The 25,592-nt window shown below is 40.5% G+C and overlaps 1 protein-coding gene across 1 annotated transcript; it reads left to right on the forward strand.

Annotated features, from left to right (window-relative positions):
* Positions 1-2,903: 2,903 nt before the first annotated feature.
* LOC139465332 (uncharacterized) lies at positions 2,904-24,217 on the forward strand. The gene is made up of 23 exons (XM_071247037.1): positions 2,904-2,951; positions 5,769-6,018; positions 7,001-7,154; positions 8,985-9,121; positions 9,380-9,530; positions 10,300-10,436; positions 11,114-11,258; positions 11,377-11,510; positions 12,323-12,446; positions 13,426-13,553; positions 14,262-14,391; positions 14,945-15,081; positions 15,802-15,955; positions 17,653-17,854; positions 18,684-18,829; positions 19,210-19,425; positions 19,875-20,098; positions 20,674-20,905; positions 21,108-21,381; positions 21,739-21,998; positions 22,136-22,373; positions 22,460-22,560; positions 22,717-24,217. The coding sequence occupies exons 2-23, from the start codon at positions 5,777-5,779 to the stop codon at positions 23,395-23,397; spliced, it is 4,347 nt and encodes a 1,448-aa protein (XP_071103138.1). The 5' UTR covers positions 2,904-2,951; positions 5,769-5,776; the 3' UTR covers positions 23,398-24,217.
* Positions 24,218-25,592: the final 1,375 nt, after the last annotated feature.

Raw genomic sequence — 25,592 nt, forward strand, 5'->3', positions numbered from 1 at the left:
ACGGGTCGATATACCCTTGTTATCACACGGAGTGCGTGAGTGAGTGAGTAAGTGAGTGAGTGAGTGAGGAAGTACACATATTTTAACAATAATAAAACTAGCCGAAGACAGGGAATCGAACCCTTGTTTTCTGATGGCAAGAGAACACACTACCAACCATACCACAAGCCACCCCACGATCTTGCAGTACAGTCTATTCTTGTATTGATTTTCTTTGATAATTATTGCATACTATTTGTTTGAGTGCCCAGAATATATCCAACTATTTATTTTTGAGCTGGTTCCTCACTGAAGTACCGCTGGGTAAATCGATACACATATCGCCCTTAACGCTTTATGTGCGCTTCTATTGTACAGTGGAAGCTCTTCATTAAAGTGAATTCGTTTGGTTTTACTCCACTTTTAGTGATATTCCAATCATATCACAGCAGCTGGTACGACACCAGAATCGAGCTTCACCCATTGTATCTGTGTGAGGACTCGAACCCGGACCTTCGGCGAGACGAGGGAACGCTTTTACCACTAGGCTGCTGTTTTTTGTTTCTGTTATTGTTTAACAACGCGCTCAGCAATATTCCGGCTATATGACGGCGGTCTGTAAATAGCTGAGTCTGGACCAGACAATCCAGTGACTGGCATCATGAGCATCGATCTTCGCAATCAGGATAGGATGACATGTATCAACCAAGTCCCGTTGATCCCGTTAGTCGCCTCTTGAGACAAGCATGGGTTGCTGAAAACCAATTGTAAACAGGATCTGCACGGGTATTTGATGGTGTAACGCTTCGTCGATTATCATGAGCATCGATCCACGCAATTGGGATCGATGACTTGCATCAACCAAGTCAACGAGCCTGACCACCCGATCCCGTTAGTCACCTCTGACGACAAGCATAGTCGCCTTTTACAGCAAGCATGGATTGCTAAAGACCTATTCTACCCCGGATCTTCACGGGTAAGGCTAATATGTGTCATTAGCATCTGTGAAGGTCTTGAGACTGGTTCCTCTGATGCCCACGGGATGCTGTGATGTTCATACATAAACATAGATATACAGTACTACACTGTATATGTATCTATATTTTTCTATGTAACTATTGGGCTGTGTAGCCGAGCTGGTAAAGCGTATGTTTATGCCGAAGACCAAGGTTCGACCTCCAACATTAGTATAACTTGTGAAGCCCTTTCGTTGATACATTGCCTGAAATACAATCTAAAATAGACGTAAACTCACTGCAAGAAACGTACCGTTGACAGAGATATTTTACACTCACTCACTCGAGAAGACAGCGTCACCTTTCATCAGTTGTTTTACGACGCAGTCCACAATATGCCCTCTAGAACCATCTACAGTCAGCTTTTGTCATCCCTATTTCATTGCGTAAGTAGATTGAAACTTCGTTAACTCGAAGGCATGGTAACATCCAGTAAATGTCGAGGTAACCATTGTCCGAGACAAGCGGAGTGCAGATATAAGATCGCGATATAGTGCGGTGACCATGAAGTAAATCGTCATAAACGACGTATTGAGATAACAGATAACGAGACAAGCGGAGTGCAGATATAAGATCGCGATATAGTGCGGTGACCATGAAGTAAATCGTCATAAACGACGTATTGAGATAACGGATAACGAGACAAGCGGAGTGCAGATAAAAGTTCCCCATATAGTGCCGCGATGATGTTTCTGGGACTATGAGGTAAATCGTCAAATACGACAAATCGAGACACGGGTTTTCTTTCTACTAACGTATGCCTATCTCCCTTACTGTATATGTGTTTAATGAGTAATGGAGAACTATATTCCTTAAATAAAGTTTTAAATAGTAATATGATCATGTATTACGAAGCTTAAACATATGATCATAGAGCATATCTGTTATATGTTCTCTGATATGACTAAATAAGCATTCCACGTGCCCGTTGAACTGGTATGCAACATAGCAGACACGCATGGCGTTGCCGTTATTCAAACACGCCCCCGAGTGTGTGTCTACCGCGTGTATATGCGTGACATGTGTTATCAGTTGTTTGTTTACGCGTTGCTATGCTGCATTCAATGTTCCGCAATACATCGATCTGTCTCAGTGGCTCGTTCACTGTAAAGACCTCATAGACCTCTATTCACATTTTGTGCTTGGTGACTACTGAGATGGTGCCCCTTATAAAAAGATCCGCGGGGTAGTTTATCAAACTGATATAAACAGCCATCATTTTACGTAGACCTGACAGTATGGAACTGAAATTGATTATCTGATTCATACATAAAGGAGGTTTTTGTTATAAAGGATATTTTTAATTCAGTCTCTCGAAATGAAGACGTGTTTCTCCAACCAGATATTAGTTCGTAATTCTTCATTTATTATCTATCGAAACAAGCCCACAGGCTAACCACCCAGGTACAAGCATATCGTAACACTGAGGGGTGTTCACATTTCTCTTTCTGTATACTATACAGCATTTTTGAAAAGGGTGTGGGTGTGGGTGTGGGTGTGGGGTGGGGTGGGGTGTGGTGGGGTGGACGGGTGTGTGTGTGCACAATTAAGTTCAACTTAATGTCTTTGGTGGTAATTTATACAGAAATAAAGATTTTTTTCGAAATAAAAAGTGGGGTGTGTGTGCACAATTAAGATCTATTTAATGTCTTTGGTGGTAATTTATACAGAAATAAAAATGTATCCGCCCATGCTATACAGTACTATGGTACATTCTGGTTTTGTATATACAACTATCTAGTCTTACACCAGAGAGGTGAATCCAGTGAAGTCTAACAGTCTGTTCACTCTCCGTCACGTGTTGAAATCACAGCAATGGTTTTGAGACGCCCCCCTCACCCTGTTTGTTGAAATGATCAATACAAATTACACACATTCATGGGAAACAAAGATCGAGGACACCGGTGTACGGCAATTTCCGCCATGTACAGGTACACTAGATAGTCAAGCATTCAGGTAAGAATGAGATAAAGCTGTATTCTTTTCACTGTAATTATATATTTGTTCAGCTTGTCCGGTGTACGCAGGAATATACAGCTCGGTTGACGCGATCAACATGTTACATACGGTTTTCAATAGGTTACGTTACACAGAACACTTCTAGATACATTTGAGTAAAATACCACACCGTGTGGATTCGGTAAGCCTAAAACATAGGACACGAGCAAGTTCATGAGACAGAGGGGTTCTTTTCCTGATATCAGGAGGACGATACAACATATGTACCTGTCTTTGTCACCAGCCTAATGCTTTGTGTCATTATTCGCGATGTGTGTAAATTAAAATTCTAGTATCAGTGTGTGTGTTTGTTTGTTTGTTTGTTTGTTGTGTAACGCCTAACTCAGCAATATTCCAGCTTTGTGACGGTAAACTGTAAATAATCAAGTATGGACCAGACAAACCAGTGTTTGACATTATGAGCAAAGTTACACACCGATGTACTTCGATGACACACAACCGCCCAGATCACGGTGCGTGTAGAACCTTTACATCAAGCATAGGTTTACTACGGGCCAATTTAACCCCACATCTTTAAGTAAGATATGCCTCGAATAAATAAAATACAAACAGCTGAAAAGCTACAACTTCATTCAGAATAGAAATGCTAAACATTGATCGAGTTGATAACAACCCAACCTTTTTGGCCCCAAGCCACTCCTTTTGTCAACACAATACACGAACTGTACTGGTCCATGTGGATATCATTTACATTGGTTCTTGGTTGAACAAAGCTTCCCCATGACGTGGCATATTTGTTAAGGCTATTTGAATAAATGTCTTATAACGTGTAACTTCACCTGTGCGATTGTAGTACCCAAACTATATGAAATACAAACAAACAAATAAGCAACACTAGATGAAAACCATCATGACGACTATGCATTCGGACAGACAATTGTCCAAGAAGACCGACGTGGAATGTACGGTGGCCCATGGAGTTTTTCAATATTTTGATATTTCACTTACTTTTATCGTAACCTTTTGCAAATTAGCACGATTTGTCATACCAATATGTGATAAATCATGTATAAAGAAGATATTGAATCGCTGAAAAGTGAAGCGAAAATGTCAAAAACTAAAATGAAAATGTCAAAAACAAAAACGAAAAGGTCAAAAACATTTCAGTGATTCAATAGCTACTTGACAGTACATTTTCCATGTTTTCGGTTGTTTTTATACATGATGTATCACATATTGGTATGACAAATTGTGTTAATTTGCAAAAGTGAGGATAAGAATTTATGGATGAACAACTTCTTTATTACAATTAAGAGCGACGTTTCGGTGTAGGTTCTAACACCGTTATCAAGCTTAAAGAAGTTGTTCATCCATTAATTCTTATCCTTACTTAGTACTCCAACTTCTAAATGCCTATCAAAGAAATTTGCATAAGGTTACGATAAAAGTAAGTGAAATATCAAAATATTGAAAAACAGACTCCATGTCCCTTATGGGCCACCGTAGGAAGGTGTTAATAGATGAAGGGGTGCATGTACACCTTGATACAGTCGACATTACTGACAAACAAATGAACTGACAAAGAGAAGAACCAGAACCTTAAGCATGATGTATATGACAAAACAATGCCTGGCAACTATAGATTACAACGTAGACGTCAATGAATACTCATACAAATCAATCTGTCATAGCTGAAGATACGTTTTGTATATATGTGAATACATGTCTATTCATGTCAGTTACTTAAATGTTTATTTATTGCAATTCCCGATATCGACATAGGCGCGTACCATAGATACCGAGAGTTTAATCCCTTTCCAAATAAGACATAAGACTGTTGACATTTTCCCGTTCAGGTGACTTGTACAATCGTGACGACGTTCTGCAGGGTCAGTCACATGTAGTGAGTGAGTTGGTTTAACGCCGATATGAACATTATTCAAGTAATATCACGGTGTGCCAGCCGTGAAACCCACGGGTACCGCTATGGTGCTGACAAACCTATGAACATAATCAAGGCGAACCGGGATTCGAACTAACGATCATAGGTTTCTGGCGTGCCCAAGGGACGCAACTCTGTACAGCGAATTGCGGCGCATTGGACGACTGAGCCACCGTTCCTCCAGTCACAGTTAATAATGTCATGAAGCTCGTCATTTAAAATCGTCTAAAGATCCACAGCAAGCAGTACCTCTTTTATACCTCCATGCGTAAAGGTTTAAACCTTTTCACATAGAACAGACAAATTGGACCATATTTATCAAATTCCTGGAATCAGTTCACAACATAATAGCATCTTTAAACGAAAAAAACCCGTGAAAAGTATTAACACAAACAAGTTAATTTGAGAAATATTTTGTTCACATCTACTATATTTATTCGTGCTTAGGAATTCCCATGGGTTTCCCCAGGAATGGGGCTGTAGTCTGTCGGTGTTTATGTCATTTCAAGACTACAGTGCGTGAAAAACGTTTGAACGTCAAAATGTGTCGTGCATACACTTATACACTTCAGTTTCGCAGTCATGTGATCGACCTCTCGTCCAATGGAAAAGCCGTATACGGTGTAAACTTCACATTAAAAACTTATTCATTATTAACGTCAAATATAGGGTGTGAGGAATACTTATGTGATTTGAAGGTTGCGTTTTCCTTAGCAAATCTGATGTTCAGATATGTCAACTCAAATATGGAACACTTCTGAAAGTGACATTTTAAACGCTCACGAAGCGCGTCGGAGAATGTCTGACTTACACATACAGATAAGAGTAAATACTTGTACCGTCCCCGACAGACGCTTGCACATCTGTTCCAGGTAGGACCATGGACGCCATCATTAAGAAGTATGACTTGAAGAAAGGCACCGAGGCCCTGCAGGAGAAGATGGAGGAGGAACTGAGTGACTGGACATCAGAGAATCTGGAGGGAACAGTGAACAAGAAGATGGTCCTGAACGCCCTGACCGTCCTGCAGGGGAAGGTGTGTGTGGCGGACTTCCCAACAGAGGACTCGCCCGCAGGATCCATGGCCATGACTGCCTTCGAAAACATCTCAACCTGCATAACGTACGGATCTGTTATCTTAACAGTTACAGAATGTTATCTTGACAGTTACATCATGTTATCTTGACAGTTACAGAATGTTATCTTGACAGCTACATCATGTTATCTTGACAGTTACAGAATGTTATCGTGACAGTTACAGAATGTTATCTGGATAGGTACAGAATGTTATCTTGACAGTTGCAGAATGTTATCTTGACAAGTACAGAATGTTATCTTAACAGTTACAGAATGTTATCTTAACAGTTACAGAATGTTATCTTGACAGTTACATCATGTTATCTTGACAGTTACATCATGTTATCTTGACAGCTACATCATGTTATCTTATAGGTACAGAATGTTTTCTCAACAGTTACAGAATGTTATCTTGACAGTTACAGAATGTTATCTTGACAGTTACAAAATGTTATCTAGACAGTTACAGAATGTTATCTTGACAAGTACAGAATGTTATCTTGACAGTTACAGAATGTTATCTAAACAGTTACAGAATGTTATCTTAACAGTTACAGAATGTTATCTTGACAGTTACAGAATGTTTTCTTGACAGGTACAGAATGTTTTCTCAACAGTTACAGAATGTTATCTTGACAGTCACAGAAGGTCACACAAAGCAGGTTTTAGACACAGAAGCGTCAAGGACGAGATAAAACATGTCATATAGCCAAATCAAACCCCGGACATCGTCAATAAAAGTTTGTGTCCAAACATATAGACTTTTCTTTGTACACTTATATATATCACTATTGCGTGTATCTGGGAACAATGTATGTATGTTTAAATGAATGTTTTTTAATATATACCATAGGTGTCTATATCTCAACAGTGTGTACATATGTGTTGTATACATACCATCGGTGTCTATATATCAACAGTGTGTTAATATCATAAGTGAGTGTAAAACGTGTGTATACGAGGATATCTTTAGTGTGTGTATATCAGAAGTGTATGTTGATTTAGCACGATCTTCATTCCTCAACAGGTTTGTCATCGATGAAAACCAGGGAAAACCAAAAGAATTCTTTGACCCATTGCTCGACTTCGTCCTGAAGTTGATCACATGTGGACCCGGCACCACGCACCTTAAACTCATCAGGGAGGTGTACGGTGTCAGCGACTTCCAAGACTACTGCCACGTGAGTCTGGAACGAATTCATCAGCATCTGTTAACAACTCTAAAAAACAGTAGAATGTTACATAAAAACAACATTACGATGCCAACAATGTCCACGTTCAAATTGCTTCAAAATGCTTCATTTGTGTACTTTTATTATTATCATTGGGTTGTTTATTATATCGATTAGGCATTTGTTGATAATAAGATGAAGCTAGCCAACAAGAGATGTGTAAAAGCCTTTCATCTCTGTGTCAGCATGTTCACAGATGTTACCATTCTGCATGTGCAATGTTTATACGTCATGAATTATCACAACAGATGCAATCCCGGGAAATTTACAATAATAAGACAAAATATGAGGGCACACGTGGGTGTGGTGTAAAGTTATGCATAATGTGCTTTGGTATGAATTGTGACCTTAATTAATTTTTTTATAAAACATCACATATTTTAAAAAAAGTTATTACAAATAATGTTTTATGACAATATGCAGATGATCGTGTTTTCATCGCTATCGCACCTTTTACGCCCAATGGAATCTGTTTCGACATATACTGGTTATTCTCTGGCGCTTTCCCTATGTACATATATTGTGTTGATTGTGGCCTTAATGATTTAATAAAACATCTTATATTTAAAATAAAGATTATTACACATATGATTTATGACCATATGTATATGCCATTTTGCCTTTTACGCCCAATGGAATTTGTTTTAACGGATAATCGGGACTGGTTACTCACTAGCGTTGACGTGTTAATTTACTTTCATTCATCCAATCTTTGGATATAATAATTTGACATAAACAGTAATATTTTCCAGTTCTGGTTTTGTCCATGGTTAATACTAAATGGTTGAACTTTGCGGTTTTCTAAATATGTTCATATCAACCTCAAAATAGGGAAACTTCCCAAAACAAGATATCATCTTAAAATAGGTGACGTTTTAAGACAAGTAAATAAATTCACGTGTATCATTGACCTTACGCAAGGCGCTAAAGGAGGTGTTAGGGTAACCATAGTTACAAGCGTCCGCTCGTCACGGCCAAGACCCAGGTTCGACTCCCTTTGTGGGTACAATGTGGGAAGTTTGTTGACATTGATGAAATATTGCTAAACGTGGGATAAAACCCTACTCACTCGTTGAAGGTTAATCAACGCGACAAAACCATTTCCAGTCGATTGTACTATTCCAACTATATCATGAGCATGTGTTTATGATTCACTATCACATAGAGATGATACCAGGTGTTCGCGAAAATGTGAGCATATCCTGCCCCATCCATGGCACCCGTCACAAACACATGCAAAGGCAAATCAATTGTTCACACTAAAATGCACGTGAACATATGGTACAAGTCAAAAAAAGGAATTGCATCGGACCTCATTCTTGCAACCGATGCGTGAAATATAGAAATGTCCTCCACTTGTCTACTATAAAACCTCGAATGGCCTTGAATATTGTAACCTTGATCCAACGGTTTCTTTGACATCTTAGTAGATTAGTAGCATGTTCGATTGTCCCTCAAAAGCCGTGAAATATAGACACCAAGGGCTGGTGTTGCAGTGATATTGCTCGCCAGAAAGAGAGCGTTGACTATTGGAAAGTTGAAGTCATCCCTCTTGTCACACAGTCATATGGAGAGTGTATTGTCACTCTGATTTATTATGCACAGCTCTGAATAGACAAGAGGCGAGGCGGTCTCACTGGTCTGGTGTGTAAATCTGTGGAAGGGAATTGGCTATTTGATGGTTATTCTTGTCCAAAATACCTAGTTTTGACTTTCTTGTTAAGATGTCCCTTTGTATGAAAAGCAGGAAATAACGATATTGTTTCATACTACTCACAGACGCTGAAAGCCGAACAGGTGAAGAAAATCTTGACGGTATGTAAGAGAGAGTACAAGACGAAAGAAAAGATTGACTATGAGGACTATACCAGTGAGGTCAGGAACAACATGACCTATGTTCTAGACGATGGATTCACGTACGTTGCATTGTCTGTTACCTTGTATAATACAGATGCTTCCACATGTGTGTTACGATAGGTGAATATCTTTATTACAAACGTATTGTAAGTTGCGATTGACAGCTGCCAATAAAACTATTCCGCAGGTAAATTTGTCTAGGGTTTCAAGAATGAATGTTCCTTGTACTTCGTGTACTGCACATATGTGACATTTTTTAGGGATCATGCACAAAATAGTTGTGAACGTAACGTAACCATGTAACGTTGTACTTTCAGTGACGAGCAGTGTGTGGCCAACAGGGCAGAGTTTCTGGACCTGTACATGTACTTTCAATTTGGCTTCCAAGACCGGAAGGAGAAGGAGAGAGAGATGATGTCTAATATGGCTGACTGGATAAACAGACACTTTGATAGTAAGCCACTCCAGGTCAGTAGGTGACATGAATGTATGGTGTGGTTGACTGGATAAACAGACACTTTGATAGCAAGCCGCTCCAGGTCAGTCGGTGACATGAATGTATGGTGTGGCTGACTGGATATAAAGACACTTTATCAATCCAAGTCAGTGGGTGACGTGATATGTTAAGGCCACTGTAGGTCACTAGGTGACATGATATGTAGCAAGTCACTCCAGGTCAGTAGGTGACGTGATATGTAAAGGCCACTATAGGTCACTAGGTGACATGATATGTAGCAAGTCACTCCAGGTCAGTAGGTGACATGATATGTAGCAAGTCACTCCAGGTCAGTAGGTGGCGTGATATGTAAAGGCCACTATAGGTCGGTAGGAGACGTGATATGTAAAGGCCACTATAGGTCACTAGGTGACGTGATATGTAGCAAGTCACTACAGGTCAGTAGGTGACATGATATGTAGCAAGTCACTGCATCTGAGTAGTTAACATAAAATACAATATGGTTTAGTCAAATTGTCATGGTCTTATGAGTCAATATTTGGACACCGACCATTGACACCGAGTTGTTTTCCTGTCCTGCATCAAGACATACGATTTGTTTGTGCTAAAAGTAAGAGCCAGGTTCCTGGAATAGATTATCAAAAACACCCCAGAAATCCAGATTGTCGACACCTTGAACTAAACTGACATACATGGAGTAAATACGTTGAAAGGGTGAGAGAGCACACGCGTTCACTCACCCAACTGTGTATGACAGTAGCAGTATTTCTCGTGCTCCAGGGAGTGACTGACAAGGCAGCGTATGTGGTGTTCCTGACTCGCCTGCAGGAGATGGTAATGGACAAATCCTTCCCAAGGGATACGAGTGCTGTTGACAGTATCGAAAGTGGACTCTCAACGTTCTTTGAGGCCATAAAGTAAGGGCAGTAAAAACCATTTATCCATGTGCTATGGATGTCCTTGTTTGGACACCGCGCCGTTACCTATCAATAATGCGGTGTTGTCATGTCCTCTTGCTCCTGGTTTGTTTGTTTTAAGTACCATACTCAGTTGACGATTCACGCACGACCCGTCAATATACTTCTTAAGAAGCTTGTATATTTCTTAAAATGCCACATTAAAGAAACCTCGCCTACTGTAATCTGATAAGTTATGATAACCTTGCCCTATATGGCACTGAAACGACCTTTTGAAATCAAAGCGACAAAACCCTTTCCATTACCACAAGAAACCTTCCCAAAAAGCATAGTCGATTTTACGATTCCGACTGTATCACGAGCGTGTGTTTATGACTCGCCATCGAATAGTGATGAAACCAGGAGTTCGCGAAAAGATGAGCGTATCCTGTCCAACCAGTGGCAGTTATCTCAAACACATGCAAGTCAAGTCAATTGTTCACCTGAAAAACATGGGAACATATGGTACAGGTGAAAAAAGGGACATCATTTTGTCACTGATCATTGTGTCACATTTGTATAATGGATGCTTTGTGCCCTTTGCTAAGAAAGGACTGGCAGAACTTTAGTCTCCTGAAAATGTCATTTTTAAAGTTAGATAACATAGCTATAACTATTTTTCTGCTTCTTATTGTCAGTGACGCAGAAAATATTAAGGACCTTTACAGCGAAATCATGGACTTTGCAGCTGAGATTATTGACAAGAAAGCCGGAAAACCCGTGCATAAGTTGGTGGAAGCTGTGGGTTATTACTTCTACCATATGGAAGACAGTCTTGTTAAGGTAGGACATTCTTTTAACACCAGTAATCACCGGTAATCTGTTATCTGGTTCCATTTCTGTGATACTGCGACGAGTCTACAAACTCATCTACTCACTGTACAAATACATGCACCTCCAGGGCAAGGTGAAGATGTTTGCGGGCGTATGCAAGAAGCTGACAGAGATTGTGGAACAAGCTAAAGACCAAACATTCTTGGCTGTCAAATTTGTGGATGCAGTCGTTTCAGAAGTGCTTGTTAAAGCAATGGGCAAGTATGTCACAAATGATAATTATTTGATATTCTGTAAATGCATGATTTTGCTTTTGTAATTATCAGAAACCATGAACATGTGCAATAATTTACTCATAAATAGGACGACGTTCCTACATTTTTCCACAAGCAATCATCTTCTCGAGGCATGGAAACTAACTAACTTTAAAAGTCCAGTTCACACCCTTGCCGAACTAGGGGGAATTCGTGGCTCAATCGTAGCGAGCGCCACCATTGGCTATTGCGAGGCATGTCCCTTCTGTCTATACCACTGACCAATCAGATTCCATCTCACATATCACTCGCTTGCATTTGCTTCAAACAAAATGGCGGCAGCCAATCAAGACCAATAGTCAGATCTTTCTTGTAATAAAACGGGTCATACACGAAACCACTTGAGCACATTGATTATAAACATAATTATCTGGGAAATATCTGTCGACCGCTCTAAAAATCCTGCAATGGACCGACATCTGCACGCCATTCCACATGTTGTTTTCGAACCGGATGTCAATTTCTTTACGCGATTTTGATTGGACTATGCATAGACTCGTTAGTCCAACTCCATAATTCAAGCCTTGTTCGACAAAGGTGGAAACTGGAATTCAATTAATTACCCCCTTTGCCCCGGGAAAATGCAAGCAACGTACAGGCAACTCGGTTGTAACAAAAGTTCGCCGTTTGCGTCATCATGTGATAGCGAGTGTGTCTTTTCTTGTTAACTGTTTAACATTAATTAAATATGTCAGACGAAGGTATAAATGATGTCACCTCTTCATGCTCATGTCAACGGGTAAATTTATTTTTTTCTAGAACCCCTGACCATGTCACACTTCTTATCAATCTGATCAAAGCTCTAATCAAAGTCCCTCTGATGACGACCGTAGGGGCGGCGAGGACGGCATTGTCTGAGCAGGAAACGGCTCTCAAGTGGAAGGTAAGATTGACTTTAATCTGTACGGATTAGAACAGACACAAAACACATATACATTGGCCAAAAAAATAAACATTCATTGTACTACAGATAGATGAGATAGAGGCTTGAACCTGTTTTCAATTATTTAAAGATTTTTTTTTAAAAAGTAAACTGAGGGGCAAAAAGAAGTATACCGAGTTTGTGTTTTATGTAATTGAACATTGAAAGAACTGTTGCTAAATTTGATTATGTCTTTTTAACCATCACTCATTCCTGCAACGGTTTGTAAATCGAAATCGGTGACTGTGTAATTTTGTGTGAAAATAAATTGGCTTAAGGAAGACTTGGGTAAGAAAAATGAATTTGCAACCATTTGCTTCCTACCATGTTTGAAATGTTGTATATTTGTGCCGAAAAAGCAAACGTATTGATTTTCGAAGATATGTAGTCTCAGATAGTTGTGTACAATGCAAAAATAAATAAATAATATTTTAAGTAATAAAACCATATAGAAGTACGAGTGTTTTCATATTCTTTGAGTGTTGACTAAGCACCAGTACAGTTAATTTTTATATGATATCACTAACTTAAGATATTTTCAGCTGAAGGTCAAACATATGAGGTATGGTTTCTTTTGAACCTCAGTTTGTTATATATTTTTCAAAATACATATCGCCGTGATACGGCTTGGATGTTGCTGAGATTGCTGAGAGCGATGTAAACCTATCTTACTGAAATTTATAGATTGTATTATTTTGTAAACCGACAGAGATATTAGAATGTGGGTGTAGTACTTATATTATCAGTTATAATGTAACAATGGCACCATACCCATCAGATTAATTGCAAAGATAATATACAATAGTAGATTTGCTGACCCAGTAACCAAAATGTCGTAACAGGTTTATCTCATACAAAAAGATTCATTTTATGGCAATATTTTCCTTCTAAATACCGCCGTGTGCCAGTTTGTGTTGATGTTGTGAATTATACTTTTCAGGAACATGTAGAGGAAGCCAAGGCAATTTTTGTGGCCGTCAGTCAAGTAAAGGTCCCCGAGTCGGATGACCGTGAGGACATCTTGGATGCGTACACCTCGTTTACAGGAAGCTTCCTGGATCAGATTAAGTAGGTCATTCTGCTGCTGAAATCAGCTCAATGATACATGGACGTTGTTAATGGAACAGCTTAATGATGATAAAGATAACTTGAGAAGACATTCAGGGGCGGATCCAGGATATTGAGAAAGATTGTCAAACGGCGTGTATATCATCGTGTATTGTGATATGTAATAAGTCCTTACATTCTCGGAAGAGATACACGTAGTAAGAAGACAGTGTCGCAATACAAACACATTCTCTTTACTCAGAGTGTATAGTTGTCCCAATGCTCCTCATTGTTTAATGTATCAGTTAAACAGACATCAGACTTCGAAGTTGTGTTTGCATGGTGTACTAATCATAGGACAATTTAAAAGCAGGCTTTTGTTAAGCTTTCCTTTTTATAGTGTATATTCCTTGCAATGCTTTATTTCACCATAATACAGAGTACCTTAGCTCTGAGGAATAAGCCCAGGTAGTATAAACACATTTATATACTTGTGTTTTACGTGTATATGCCTCATTACAGGTGTATACTTACACAATGTATATATGAATATATATGGAATTTCGGGTCATAATCATAATATAATAATAACAACAACAATAAGAATATACTACTACTAATAATAATAACAACAACAACAACAACAACAACGATGATGATGATGATGATGATGATGATGATGATGATGATGATGATGATGGTGATGATGGTGATGATTCTGACTTGCAGGATTGCACGAGTCCAGGATAAGATCCATGACACTATGGTCGTCTTTCTGCTCGGCATCGTGGAGAAGAAGAATGAATCCCTGTACAGTCTTGGTTATGGGTTGGTGGACCGAACGGAGTTTGATGCTAAAGTGAGACTCCTGCCATGTTCAATGTCATGTACATATATTGAAAAACTTTAGTCCACGCTATATGGATCGACACTATATGAAGGGGAAATTATGTGTAGCGCAGTAGGCCCATCATAAGGGAAACATGCAAAACGATATAATACCACATAACACTCAAACTTCTTTATTCCGGTCACTGTTTATACGGAAACCGTCCCTCTGGACGTGTACTGCTGCCCTTGATCTGTGTTTCCGGACGATGCTAATCTGGACGATTTCACAGGGGACGCATTGTCAGGACAAACAGGGTTCTACTTTAAGTGGTATTGCATTACTGGTCAGTTAATCAAATGTAAGTGAACAGAGTCTTGTAGCAATATTAATGATATTGTTCAACCGCGGGGCACAAAACATAGATTTCACACGTGTTGGAATCGAACCTGGGTCTTCAGTATGAATGGCGAACGTTTTAACCACTATACTATCTTACAGCCAGACATCGCGGAAAAGCTAGTTCAGCACATGCTGTCACATATAGAGGTTCCTGCTTCACTGCTTCGTATGGTCATTTCAGAAAGATAAGGACTTGTTAATGAAAGTGTTTCGGGCGACTGACACTGCCCTGAAAGATGACAGCTACCCCTGGCTTGAAAACACAGACTTCTCAGGCATTATAACATATCTATCGCAAAATGCCGTAAATGGTATAAAGTGAGTACCTTATATTAGTCCCGGTGGGGATTCCGTGTTAGAACAGGTCACCAACCTATGATTGTCGTAAGAGACGACCAAATTGATTGGTTGGTTGGTTGGATTGCGTGTCATCGTACCCCGACGGCGAGGATCGTTGTTCACAATATCAGTCATTGGATTGTGTGGTCCAGACTCGATTATTTTAATTTTACAGATCGCCGTTATGTAGCTGGAATATATTGCTGAGTGTGACGTGAAACAAGAAACAAATCTTATACGCTTGGCCATCCATATCATGTTGTTTCTCATCTCAGTGCTCAGCTTCAGGGGCAGCGGTCGGTCGGAAGAAATTTTGCTTGAGAATACAACTGGTGTACCATCTAATATCCTGGGACATGTGCCAAAATCGTTCAGAATATAAATCTGGTCCTGAATAATTTTCTCTATCCATTTTCCTTTTACAGCGGAGTGATACATTTTGGGGAGCGTATGAACAAACGAAAAAATCGTATTTTATGTTTTGGTGGAACGGTCATTTAGGATCGACTGGATTTAAGTTCGCGTTCAGCTTGTAATTATTTGCTTTAAACAATAACATATTGTATACTGACGATATATATATATATATAATGGTACAACAAGGCATACTTATATGAAAGCACACATTTGTCAATTTATCCGTTACCTTTTTATCATTAAGTTTGTTCTCTCCATTCAACTTTGTACGCATATAAATAGGGCCGGGAACCTGCTGACTAAAGACGACTACAGCGTGCTGGTCTCCATCGTCAACAGTGTTGTGAAGAAGGACTTCTACCACCCACACACGGGAGAGCCAGGCAGCGTCTACTTCAGCGTCTACACCACTGTTGCTATGGCAGTGTTAAGCAAGGTAATATTTGAAAAAGACTGTCACTACATGGGTATATATTATGTATTCTCTCAGTGTACTGATCTCATCTTTCCGAGACAAAAGTCCAGTTTCCACCTATGCTGAACTGAGCTGCAATTTCATGGTTCGGTCGTTGCGGTCGATTAAGGGTTATGTAGTTACGTCCCTTGTCTGTCCCTCCTATTGACCAATTAGATTCCACCTCTCTTATCACTCGCGTTTGCTTTAAAAAATGGCGGCGCCAATTCATGATAAAATGGGTCTAACTCCGCGAAGTGAATCAAATCACTTGAGCACCTTCATTAAAAACATGATAAGATTTGCAAAATATCTGTCGACGCTCAGTTGTCGGTACACATGTTTCGCATAATCTGCAGTTGACTGAAATCTGCAGGAAATCCCTTTTTTGTTACGAGCCGGATATCTAGATCGTTACTCGATTTTGATTGACTCGTTAGTCCGGAATTTCCGCCCAGTTCGGTAATGGTGGAAACTGGATTTTTATAGTCCGTTGACGCCTTTGCCTCGGGAAGATGACTGATCCGGACCTTTTTCTTTTGGTGCTCCTGGTTGGCTGATCCGGGCGTGGGCAAAATACGGAATCCGTAACGGTTTTGTTAAACGCCACACCCAACAATATTCCAGCTATTTAATGTCGGGCTGTATATAACCTAGTCTGGACGGGGTAATCCAGTTAATTACACACACCAAGAGCATCGATTTACGCAACTGGGAACTGGGATATGATGACATGCTTCAGCTAAGTCAGCGGGTCTGTCGCCTCTTACGACAAGCATGGGTTGATGAAGATCATTTCCAACCCGGATATTCACGGAAATGGGATGCTGACGTTTACTGCATGAACCAATTACACATACTTACAAAACATACACTGTATATTAACGCCAGTGTCTTATGTATGTTGACTGGTGTCTATAGTTACTCAGTAGTGCATGATAACACTGTGTTAAACATGGACGGCTTGGTTCTACATGACATCTAACACTGGCTTGTAAGGGAGCACGGGTGTGCAGAGTTGCGTCCCTTGGACACGCCAGAAACCTATGATTGTGGATTCAAATCCCAGTTCACCCGATTATCTTTCCATGGTTTGTCAGCACCAAACCCCTGGTCGTGAGTTTCACCAAAACGTCTGGGACCTGCATCACTTCGGGCTTTTCCCCACATTAAGCTAACACACCTTGATATAACTTGAATACTGTGAAATAACATCTGGCTGTGTTGTATTGCACCTGCCTGTGTTGTTTTTCACCTAAATGTGTTGCATTGCACCGGTATATGTTGTATTGCACTGTCTGCGTTGTATTGGCCCTTGTCTGTGTCGTTTGGCGCCTGTCTGCGTTATATTGCACCTGTCTGCGTTGTATTGCCCTTGTTTGTATTGTATTGCATCCGACTGTTGTTTTGCACCTGTCTATGTTGTATTGCCCTTGTCTGTGTATTGCACCTATGTCGTATTGCACCTGTCTGCCTTGCACTGCACCAGTCTGTGTAGTGCGCCTGTGTTGTATTGCACCTGTCTGTGTTGTATTGCACCTGTCTGTGTTGTATTGCACCTGTCTGTGTTGTATTGCACCTGTGCGTGTTGTATTGCACCTGTGCGTGTTGTATTGCACCTGTCTGTGTTGTATTGCACCTGTCTGTGTTGTATTGAACCTGTCGGTGTTGTATTGCAGTTGGACGAAATAAACAAGGTGGAGTGGGCGACACCCATGCTTGGAGGGATCATTGATCTACTGAAGCACGAAGACGAGTCTGTCCGAGAGATGACAGGTTCCATGCTTCAAACTGTATGCATTAAATCTGGATTAGTGCTGGCTCCATACGTAGACAAGTTAGTCCGCAGTTATTTCGAAGATGAAAAGTTCTATATGCTTCGTGAGTACTTCCTCAATTACATTTAAAAATCAGAAAATTAATTATTTTCAACTATGTCAGTTTGCTGGAAATTGAAATACTTCTTGCAATCAGTGGTGTTGAACTGCAGAAGTATACAATGTCAAATCTTGCAGACAAATGTGCCAAGGTCCTGGAACAGGAATTGGATTGTTTACTTATTTCGTGGAGTTCTCATAATTTGGTCATCTACACGCAGACATAAGAAGAGACCTAACATTACATCTCTTCATGGCTTCGTATTCAGGAGACCGCCTCCGTGGTCTAGTGGTAGAGTGTCCGCCCGGAGAGCGGAAGGTACAGGGATCGATCCCCAGCCGCGTCATACTCTGTCTGGCGCTCGGCATAAAGGGGCTAAACAAGGACTGGTCAGCTCGGAGTCAGTATACTGTGTCTGGGTGGTTTCTGAGGCATGGTATCTCAGTGAGCTAGCACTATAAATCGGTAAAATTCCGGACTTGTACAAGCAGCCACACACACACGTGCATACACGTCGCCACATAAGTGCAATAATCTTGGACGCGACGTTAAACCCAATTTCACCTGTCCTCACCTCGTATTCAGGAAACAAATCTTTACTTTTTTTGCAGATTGTGTTAGTGGCAGATGCTGCCGTTAGAGCAGGACATACTTACCATGATCGAAAATACCTGTTTTCATCATTGATTTTAAGGGTATATGTTCATATAGTTGTAATTTTCAACGCTATTTGCCTGTTAACGTCCTTTTGAATTTGTTTCGGCAGATAATGAAGACTGAGTATTCTTCAACGTTGGCGTTTTAGTTTTACCATATGTATGTATGTTACCAGAGCCCATTGTGTCCATCTACCCAGAGAAGCCTGGTCCTATCAACAAAGAATTTCAGAAGTTTATGGCACAGTATAACACCAGCGATTCCTTGAACAAGACGTACTTGGTGCAACTGTTCACAGCCGTGGCCAAACAACACTCTGAGGTTGGCAATTGTTAAACCAATATGATCTGCGTCAACTAAAATGTAAAATGCTATATGCATGATTTTTGTGAATAAGAATAATCTCAGCCCCATAAGGCTGGAGTGTGTGTGAATAAGAGAGAATGCAAAGATACAAAGAGTAGTATCGCAAACGCCTGGATGAGACCTTTTTAATTAAGTAATGCGAATGTCATGTATCTATAAATTGTCAATGCCAGAGAATAACAGGCCTAGATTACCCGCCGATACAGTTTCCATTTGGCATAAAGGGCAAAAAAGCTGTGAAAATTATATGAATGGACCACTGAAAATCACTGATGATCCCAGGTGTTCGCGAAGAGGGTAAGCATGTCTTCACATTTGCATTTACATTTCCTCAGATGTTCACGGAAAGGAATCTGGAAGATCTTTGGAGCAATGCTAAGAAGGATCCGACCATGGCCGTACAAATAATCATGGTTCTGGAAGACGTGGCCAAAAAGCACCCAGAAATAGTTGGAAAAATCCTCCCACTACTGGCAGTCCACAACGACATTGTAGACTACGCCAAACCGAGTCTGATGAATGTCTTCAAGCAAGTCGGAGTCAGATCAGAGGTTGGTGGTGGAACAGGCTGTATTCCATATGGCAACTGAACACGGTTCTACATTGACCTTTCTTCAGATATTAAAAGGGATGGAGGTTGTTCTCATCCATAATTGTTAGTGTAATGTGTACACTTTTTCTTGTAGAATCAGTAATTTCTTTGTGAATGAAAAATAGAACGGAACCTGAAGCAAAGTGATCGTGGTTACTTTTAATAACATAATGGGTATAAAATGATGGGATACTGAATCATTATTCTTTTCTCTCCACATCTCTTAAAACCAGAAATGCTAACACTTAAACGTATGGGGGATCCCAAAGCACATGATTCTTGATGGCTTGTGCAGATCAAACGCCTACTCCGATAGAGCAAAGAGTTAATATCGACCATAGATATTCTTAATCAAATAACGATGAATCCAAGCAATGATTAGTAGTTTTGCGAAAACATTAATTTCAGAAATATGCTGAAGCCGTTTTAGATCTGTACGTGAAGATATTAAATGGCCGTGAAGAGCAGACATTGTTCCTGTGTGTACTGGACGGCATGCGGAATGTTGGGGGAAGGCATGTACCCCTGCTGACCAAGCACAGAGCTGTCTTGGAAAAGGTGCACACCAGAGCACAAATACAATACACCAAAGATGGAATCACAGGTTTAATAGACATCATGGAAGGAAGGAGGTATGTACATTTTGGTTCGTATATGCAGATTGCAAATAAAATATGGCTGTACACAATGTAAATGTATTTACCAACTTTCATATTAATTCCTAAGTTGAGATTTCAAACCGTTAAGTCACATACTTATTTTGTTTCTTCTAGTTCCAGTTTAAGTAAACCGCTTTCGGTTTTGACATGTTTTCGTGAGTTTTTTCTGTAATAAAACATGACGAGGGTTTACATTCTGATGACGTGACTTTTGCAGCATTTTTGACACAAAATTATTATATAAATGAAACACATAATATGCAGTATCTTCGTTCGGGGAGATTAATTATGCATGTGCGCCATAAACAAAGTACTAAACTGCATACTAAAGTTAAATATAATAGAATATTTTAAAATAATCAGACTTGCAAGTAGGCTCTTGGTACTGGATCATATTTCCCATTGAGTCAGTTCCCTTGACCATGATGACGTGTTGGTGACTACTGTATTAGGTCTATTGTTCTAGTACAAATGTATTATCGAAAAAGTTTGAATGGGGACATATTGCTATTCCAATGCATACATACATGGTTTGGTGTCATCAATAGTCTGGCAGCCTTATCTGGTGATATCAAGGAGACCCAGGATGATGTAAAGGAACTCGACACCAAGGTCACTGATACTCAGAAAAATGTCAAGGTCGTCACGAAGGAGGTAGACAAGCAGAAGAAGGAAATAAAGACAGTGAAGAAGGATGTGAAAACCCAGGGAAAGAAGATTGTAGCTCTGGAGGAAACGGTGGACGAAACTGTGGCCAAGGTGGAAGAAATAGATGGCAAGGTGAGGACTTACAAACAGCTCTCTCTATATTTTTGTGAACGATCTTTGACAGAGCATGTAATATCATGTTATTCTTGACTATAGGTAAGATGTGACAAACACTCACAAGTAAAACATTGATGAAGATGTTCCAAAAGTGTTATTTTTTATTGCGAGGTTTTGTTAGTTATTCAACTAATATTTTTTGTTGGCTATTGTCCAGACCCTGAGTCATGCTCCCTTCTGGTCCAGAGATGTCTCCAAGCTTCTCAACCCCAAGGGGGACCACGACTGGAGGTTGCTGTCAACTCGCCTGGGTTACAACAACGACGACATCCGAGGCTGGGCCCAGCAACATGATCCCTGTATGGCCCTGTTGAATGAGTGGTACGCCACACGTAAAACCAGCGAGGCTTCCTATGCTGTGTTGACGGCTCTACAAGAGATGAACCGGATGGATGCTGCCTCCATTGTTGAGAATGCTATGAAGATGGCAGGTAACCTGTTAATATTCAATTCATTGACATACAAGAGTTTCTTTTACAGTCTAGGAGATATGAGCTCAGTTTCTGAATTTCATTTTCTTATGTTAGAACTACGATCTAACGTTTAAAAGCATACGAAATAAATGTTCGCAAACAATTCATGCTTACTACATATTCATAAGTATTCACAATTGTTCTCCATAGAGACTGTAGTCATCATTTCCCAATGATGTTACTGGTTACTGGAATGGGTTATTTATAAGCCACAAGAACTAATGTAGAATATTATTGACTGCAACTTTAAACGTTCATTTATTCACCTACCAGCTTCTTGATTTTTTAATGTATATGCATACTGTCACTTCACAGAGACTGTAGTCGAGGATGACCCTTTCGAGTATGCCTCCCCTCCAGCCGTCTTCATCAGCTACCAGTGGGGAATCCAGAATGAGGTTAAGCTGCTGAAGCGCCATCTGGAGATGGCGGGCTACGAATGCTGGATGGACATTGGTCAGATGGGAGGAGGAGACAAGCTGTTTGAGAAGATTGACCAGGGAATCAGGGGATCCAAAGTTATCATCAGCTGTGTGACGCCGAAATATGCAAAGTCGCCCAACTGTAACAGGGAGGTGAGACACATCAAATATAGCGTGTTAAATAACATATCAATTAGACTGAACTCAACCATTTTGATCCACAGTGGTATTTAAGTAAGATGTTGGCAATACAAGTACACAAGTAATCACACGTTTCTGATTTTCCTCAGGTAAATTTGTCAGTGAGTATGGGTCGCCCCATCATCCCCCTCCTAATGGAGAAACAGACATGGCCACCAGCTGGTTCCATGGGCCCCATCTTCAGCGAGTACCTGTTCATCCGCTTCTTCACTCGGCCAGGAGAGGAGATTGGGGATGACAGATACTGGTCGGCGGCCAAGTTCCAGGAGCTTCTCATGCAGCTCAACTACAACGGCATCGTGCCAGATGAAGCCAAGGTCATGAAAGGTGTGTTACTTTAGCGGATCAAAACACCCAGTCTCTGATATTTTCGGAATATACGGATTGGACAACATATCAACATCTTTTTTCAGAATATAAAAGGTGGTGGATCCCTGTTGTTGAAGATATCAAGATAGACAAGAAAAAGGCAGGCATCAAAGGGGAGAAATCTCAAACTACAGAGGCAACAGAGGTGATATACCTGGCTTTCAATTTCTAGATATTTAGAAAATAAATCGTTTTCCTGTGTAGACTTAGTCAAATGAGGAATTGGCAAGTACATATTGTTTCATACAATGTGTCCGATGTCTGTGTCCTATGTTCAAATTGCTTGGTCATTTCATCATAGGTGGCTGCAGTGTCCCCTGACGTGTTCATCTCCTACCAGTGGGGCAAACAGAAGCAGATCATTCTCCTCTACCGACGTCTCACCAGCCTCGGCTTCTCCTGTTGGATGGACATTCACCAGATGGGAGGAGGGGACTCCCTCTATGACAAGATCGACCGGGGAGTGCGAGGCTGCAAGATCATACTCAGCTGTATAACCACCAAGTATGCCCTGTCTGCCAACTGCCGGAGGGAGGTGAGTCTGGCTGATGCCCTGAAGAAGCCAATAGTTCCTCTGTTACTGGAGAAGATAACATGGCCTCCTTCCGGTCCCATGAGCATGGTGTTCACTCAGCTTCTCTACATCAACTTCTCCAAGGACGAAAGTGTACAAGAGAAATGGTCAGGCAAGGAGTTCGATGAAATGGTTGACAAAATCAACAACCATATGCCAGCGTTGACGGAAGGTGGAACACGCAAATCAGAAGCTGAGACAAACACCAAACCACCTCCTTCAGACAACGGCACCAGTTCAAAAACACAATCTAACCAGCCTCCAAAAAAGAATGAAAAGGTCACCCCAGTCAAAACCGTCCCCACACCAGTGGCTGCCTCCGTCCCAGCCCCTGCCTCAGATAAGCAGCCTAAACCACAAAACCCAACCTCAGATGAGAAGAAGTCGAAATCTTGTAGAATTATTTAGTGGCCCATCAGAACATTTCATGTATGCCAAACCAAATCTCCATAAAATCAGATCTTAGTTCTTGCTATCACTCAGCAAAGATCTGAGGACATTCCATTACAGGTCGCAGGCAAACTTTGACCGACCAATGAAATGACTCTTAAGAAGTTGACATCAGCCAATCAGAAAGAAGCTTTCTCGAACTTTACGGCACTAGTTTCAAACTGACGACATCCATTCAAGACTTTCGGAATATCCGGTGTTAACCTTTTCGATGTTGCGAAATTAGAAAACGCATTCTGACTCTCACTTTCTCGATCTGTAAGCGAATCTCTGATTGGTCGGATCAAAGGTCGTTCAGACGTGACCCGCAATGGGATATTTTCAGATCTTTGTCAAACCAGTTGTGACACTTTGAAGCAAATGTGTATCATGTGGTATTATTTGAAGAACTGTTGAGTTTTCTTGGACTGTATGTTTATGAGATCAAATGTCACGGCGCCTGTCCATCCATGGTAAGACTTCACATTCGGCATCTCCAAAGAAACGTACAAAGATGCAAGACGCTAAAAGTGTTCACGTACCCTCTTGGAACATCACTTACCGGATTGTTTATACACGTGTAAACATTATTGTCACTTGGGCGTTTTGTGAGTGAGTGAGTGAGTATGGGTTACGTCGCGTTTAGCAATATTCCAGCAATCTCACGGCGGGGGACACCAGAAATAGGCTTCATACATTGTACCCATCTGGGGAATCGAACCCGGGCATTCGGCGTGACGAGCGAACGCTTTAACCACCAGGTTTCCCCACCGTCACTTTGAGCGTTTAGAAATGTGTACCGAGCAATTTCTGAACTCTTCATTGTGAAACTTCATATTAAATAATATCTGGTATGTGCAATAACATACGGTACGTTTATTCTGAATGTTCGGAAGTAATTGTTCGTAACAATGAAAACATGAGACAATTGTCTTGAAATAGCCAATCAGCATGAAACAATATACTAATGCTCAATGAGAATTACTGAAAATATGTTCACCTCTATCCGTGCCCCTGTGAGTAATATGTATCTGTTGTAGAACTACAATGTGAGCTCCAATGCATCATGGCTGTGCATTGGCAATACGTCTGTGATATGATCATATGTACTTCCACGTTGTCTTTTTCAATATAGCCGATGAAATGCATCTTCTCCAGGCAAGAGTGTTAACTTACTTTAAAAGTCCAGTTTCCACCCTTGCCGAAATAGGCTGGAATTCTGGGCTCGATCGTAGCGACACCAGTGGTTATTATGAGTTATGTCCCTTCTGAGTCTCTCCTATGGATCGATCCGATTTCATCACTTGCACTTGTTTCAAACAAAATGGCGGCACCCAGTCAAGACGATCTGATCGTTTTCAAGATCTATATTGTGATAAAACGGGTCTTACATCGCGAAGTGCATCAAATCACGCGAGCACCTTGATTAAAAACATGAAAAGGTTCAGAAAATATTTGTTGACAAAGAGTTGGCGGTGCACATGCTTTGCAAATCCTGGAATCGACCGTAATCTGCACGACAGTTTACGAACCGGATTTCGATTTCGTTGCGAGATTTTGATTGGACTATGCATAGACTCGTTAGTCCAGCCTAAATGTAACTCAATAATACCAGCCTAGTTCGGCAAGGGTGGAAACTGGACTTTTTTAGTCAGTTAACTCGCTTGCCTAGAGAAGATGATGAAATGACACAATTGTGCTCCCGGCATATGTTTTCTTGAAATAGACATGTTACATCGTTGTTACATTATATTAATATTTTATTTCTTGAAACAAAGCAATGGCTATTGTTTTGATTATCTAATGTAATCGTTTGCTTTTAGATATTATATTTGCGCTGGCCATTGCTATTCCATCATGGAAAATGACATAGGTGCTAAACACAATCGAGCAAAGGTTTGATCAGGGTACAACGTTCCAGGCCTCAGCAAAGTTTTTAAAAGGTTTGAAGGGTGACATGTGGGGGATATTTCCAAAAAAATGTCTTAAGCAATTCCTTATTTTGACTTGCACCATATTTTCCTGTGTTTTGTGAAGTGAACAATTGACTTACCTTTGCATGTGTTTGTTGGATACACTCACCTTCGCGAACACCTGGTATCATCACTATTTGATAGTGATTCATAAACACCTGCTGCTGATGTACTCGGAATAGTACGATAGAGTCTGCTTGA

This window comes from Haliotis cracherodii, unplaced genomic scaffold (genome assembly GCF_022045235.1).
Source record: "Haliotis cracherodii isolate W230 unplaced genomic scaffold, xgHalCrac1.p SCAF_1, whole genome shotgun sequence".
NCBI classification, from domain to species: Eukaryota; Metazoa; Mollusca; class Gastropoda; order Lepetellida; family Haliotidae; genus Haliotis; species Haliotis cracherodii.

Bases quoted from the DNA above. Each gene is read 5' to 3' on its own strand.
- LOC139465332 (XM_071247037.1), top strand. From the start codon at position 5,777: ATGGACGCCATCATTAAGAAGTATGACTTGAAGAAAGGCACCGAGGCC. The intron at 7,155-8,984 runs GTGAGTCTGGAA...TACTACTCACAG, and splicing joins ACTTCCAAGACTACTGCCAC to ACGCTGAAAGCCGAACAGGT. The intron at 19,426-19,874 runs GTTGGTGGTGGA...CATTAATTTCAG, and splicing joins AAGTCGGAGTCAGATCAGAG to AAATATGCTGAAGCCGTTTT.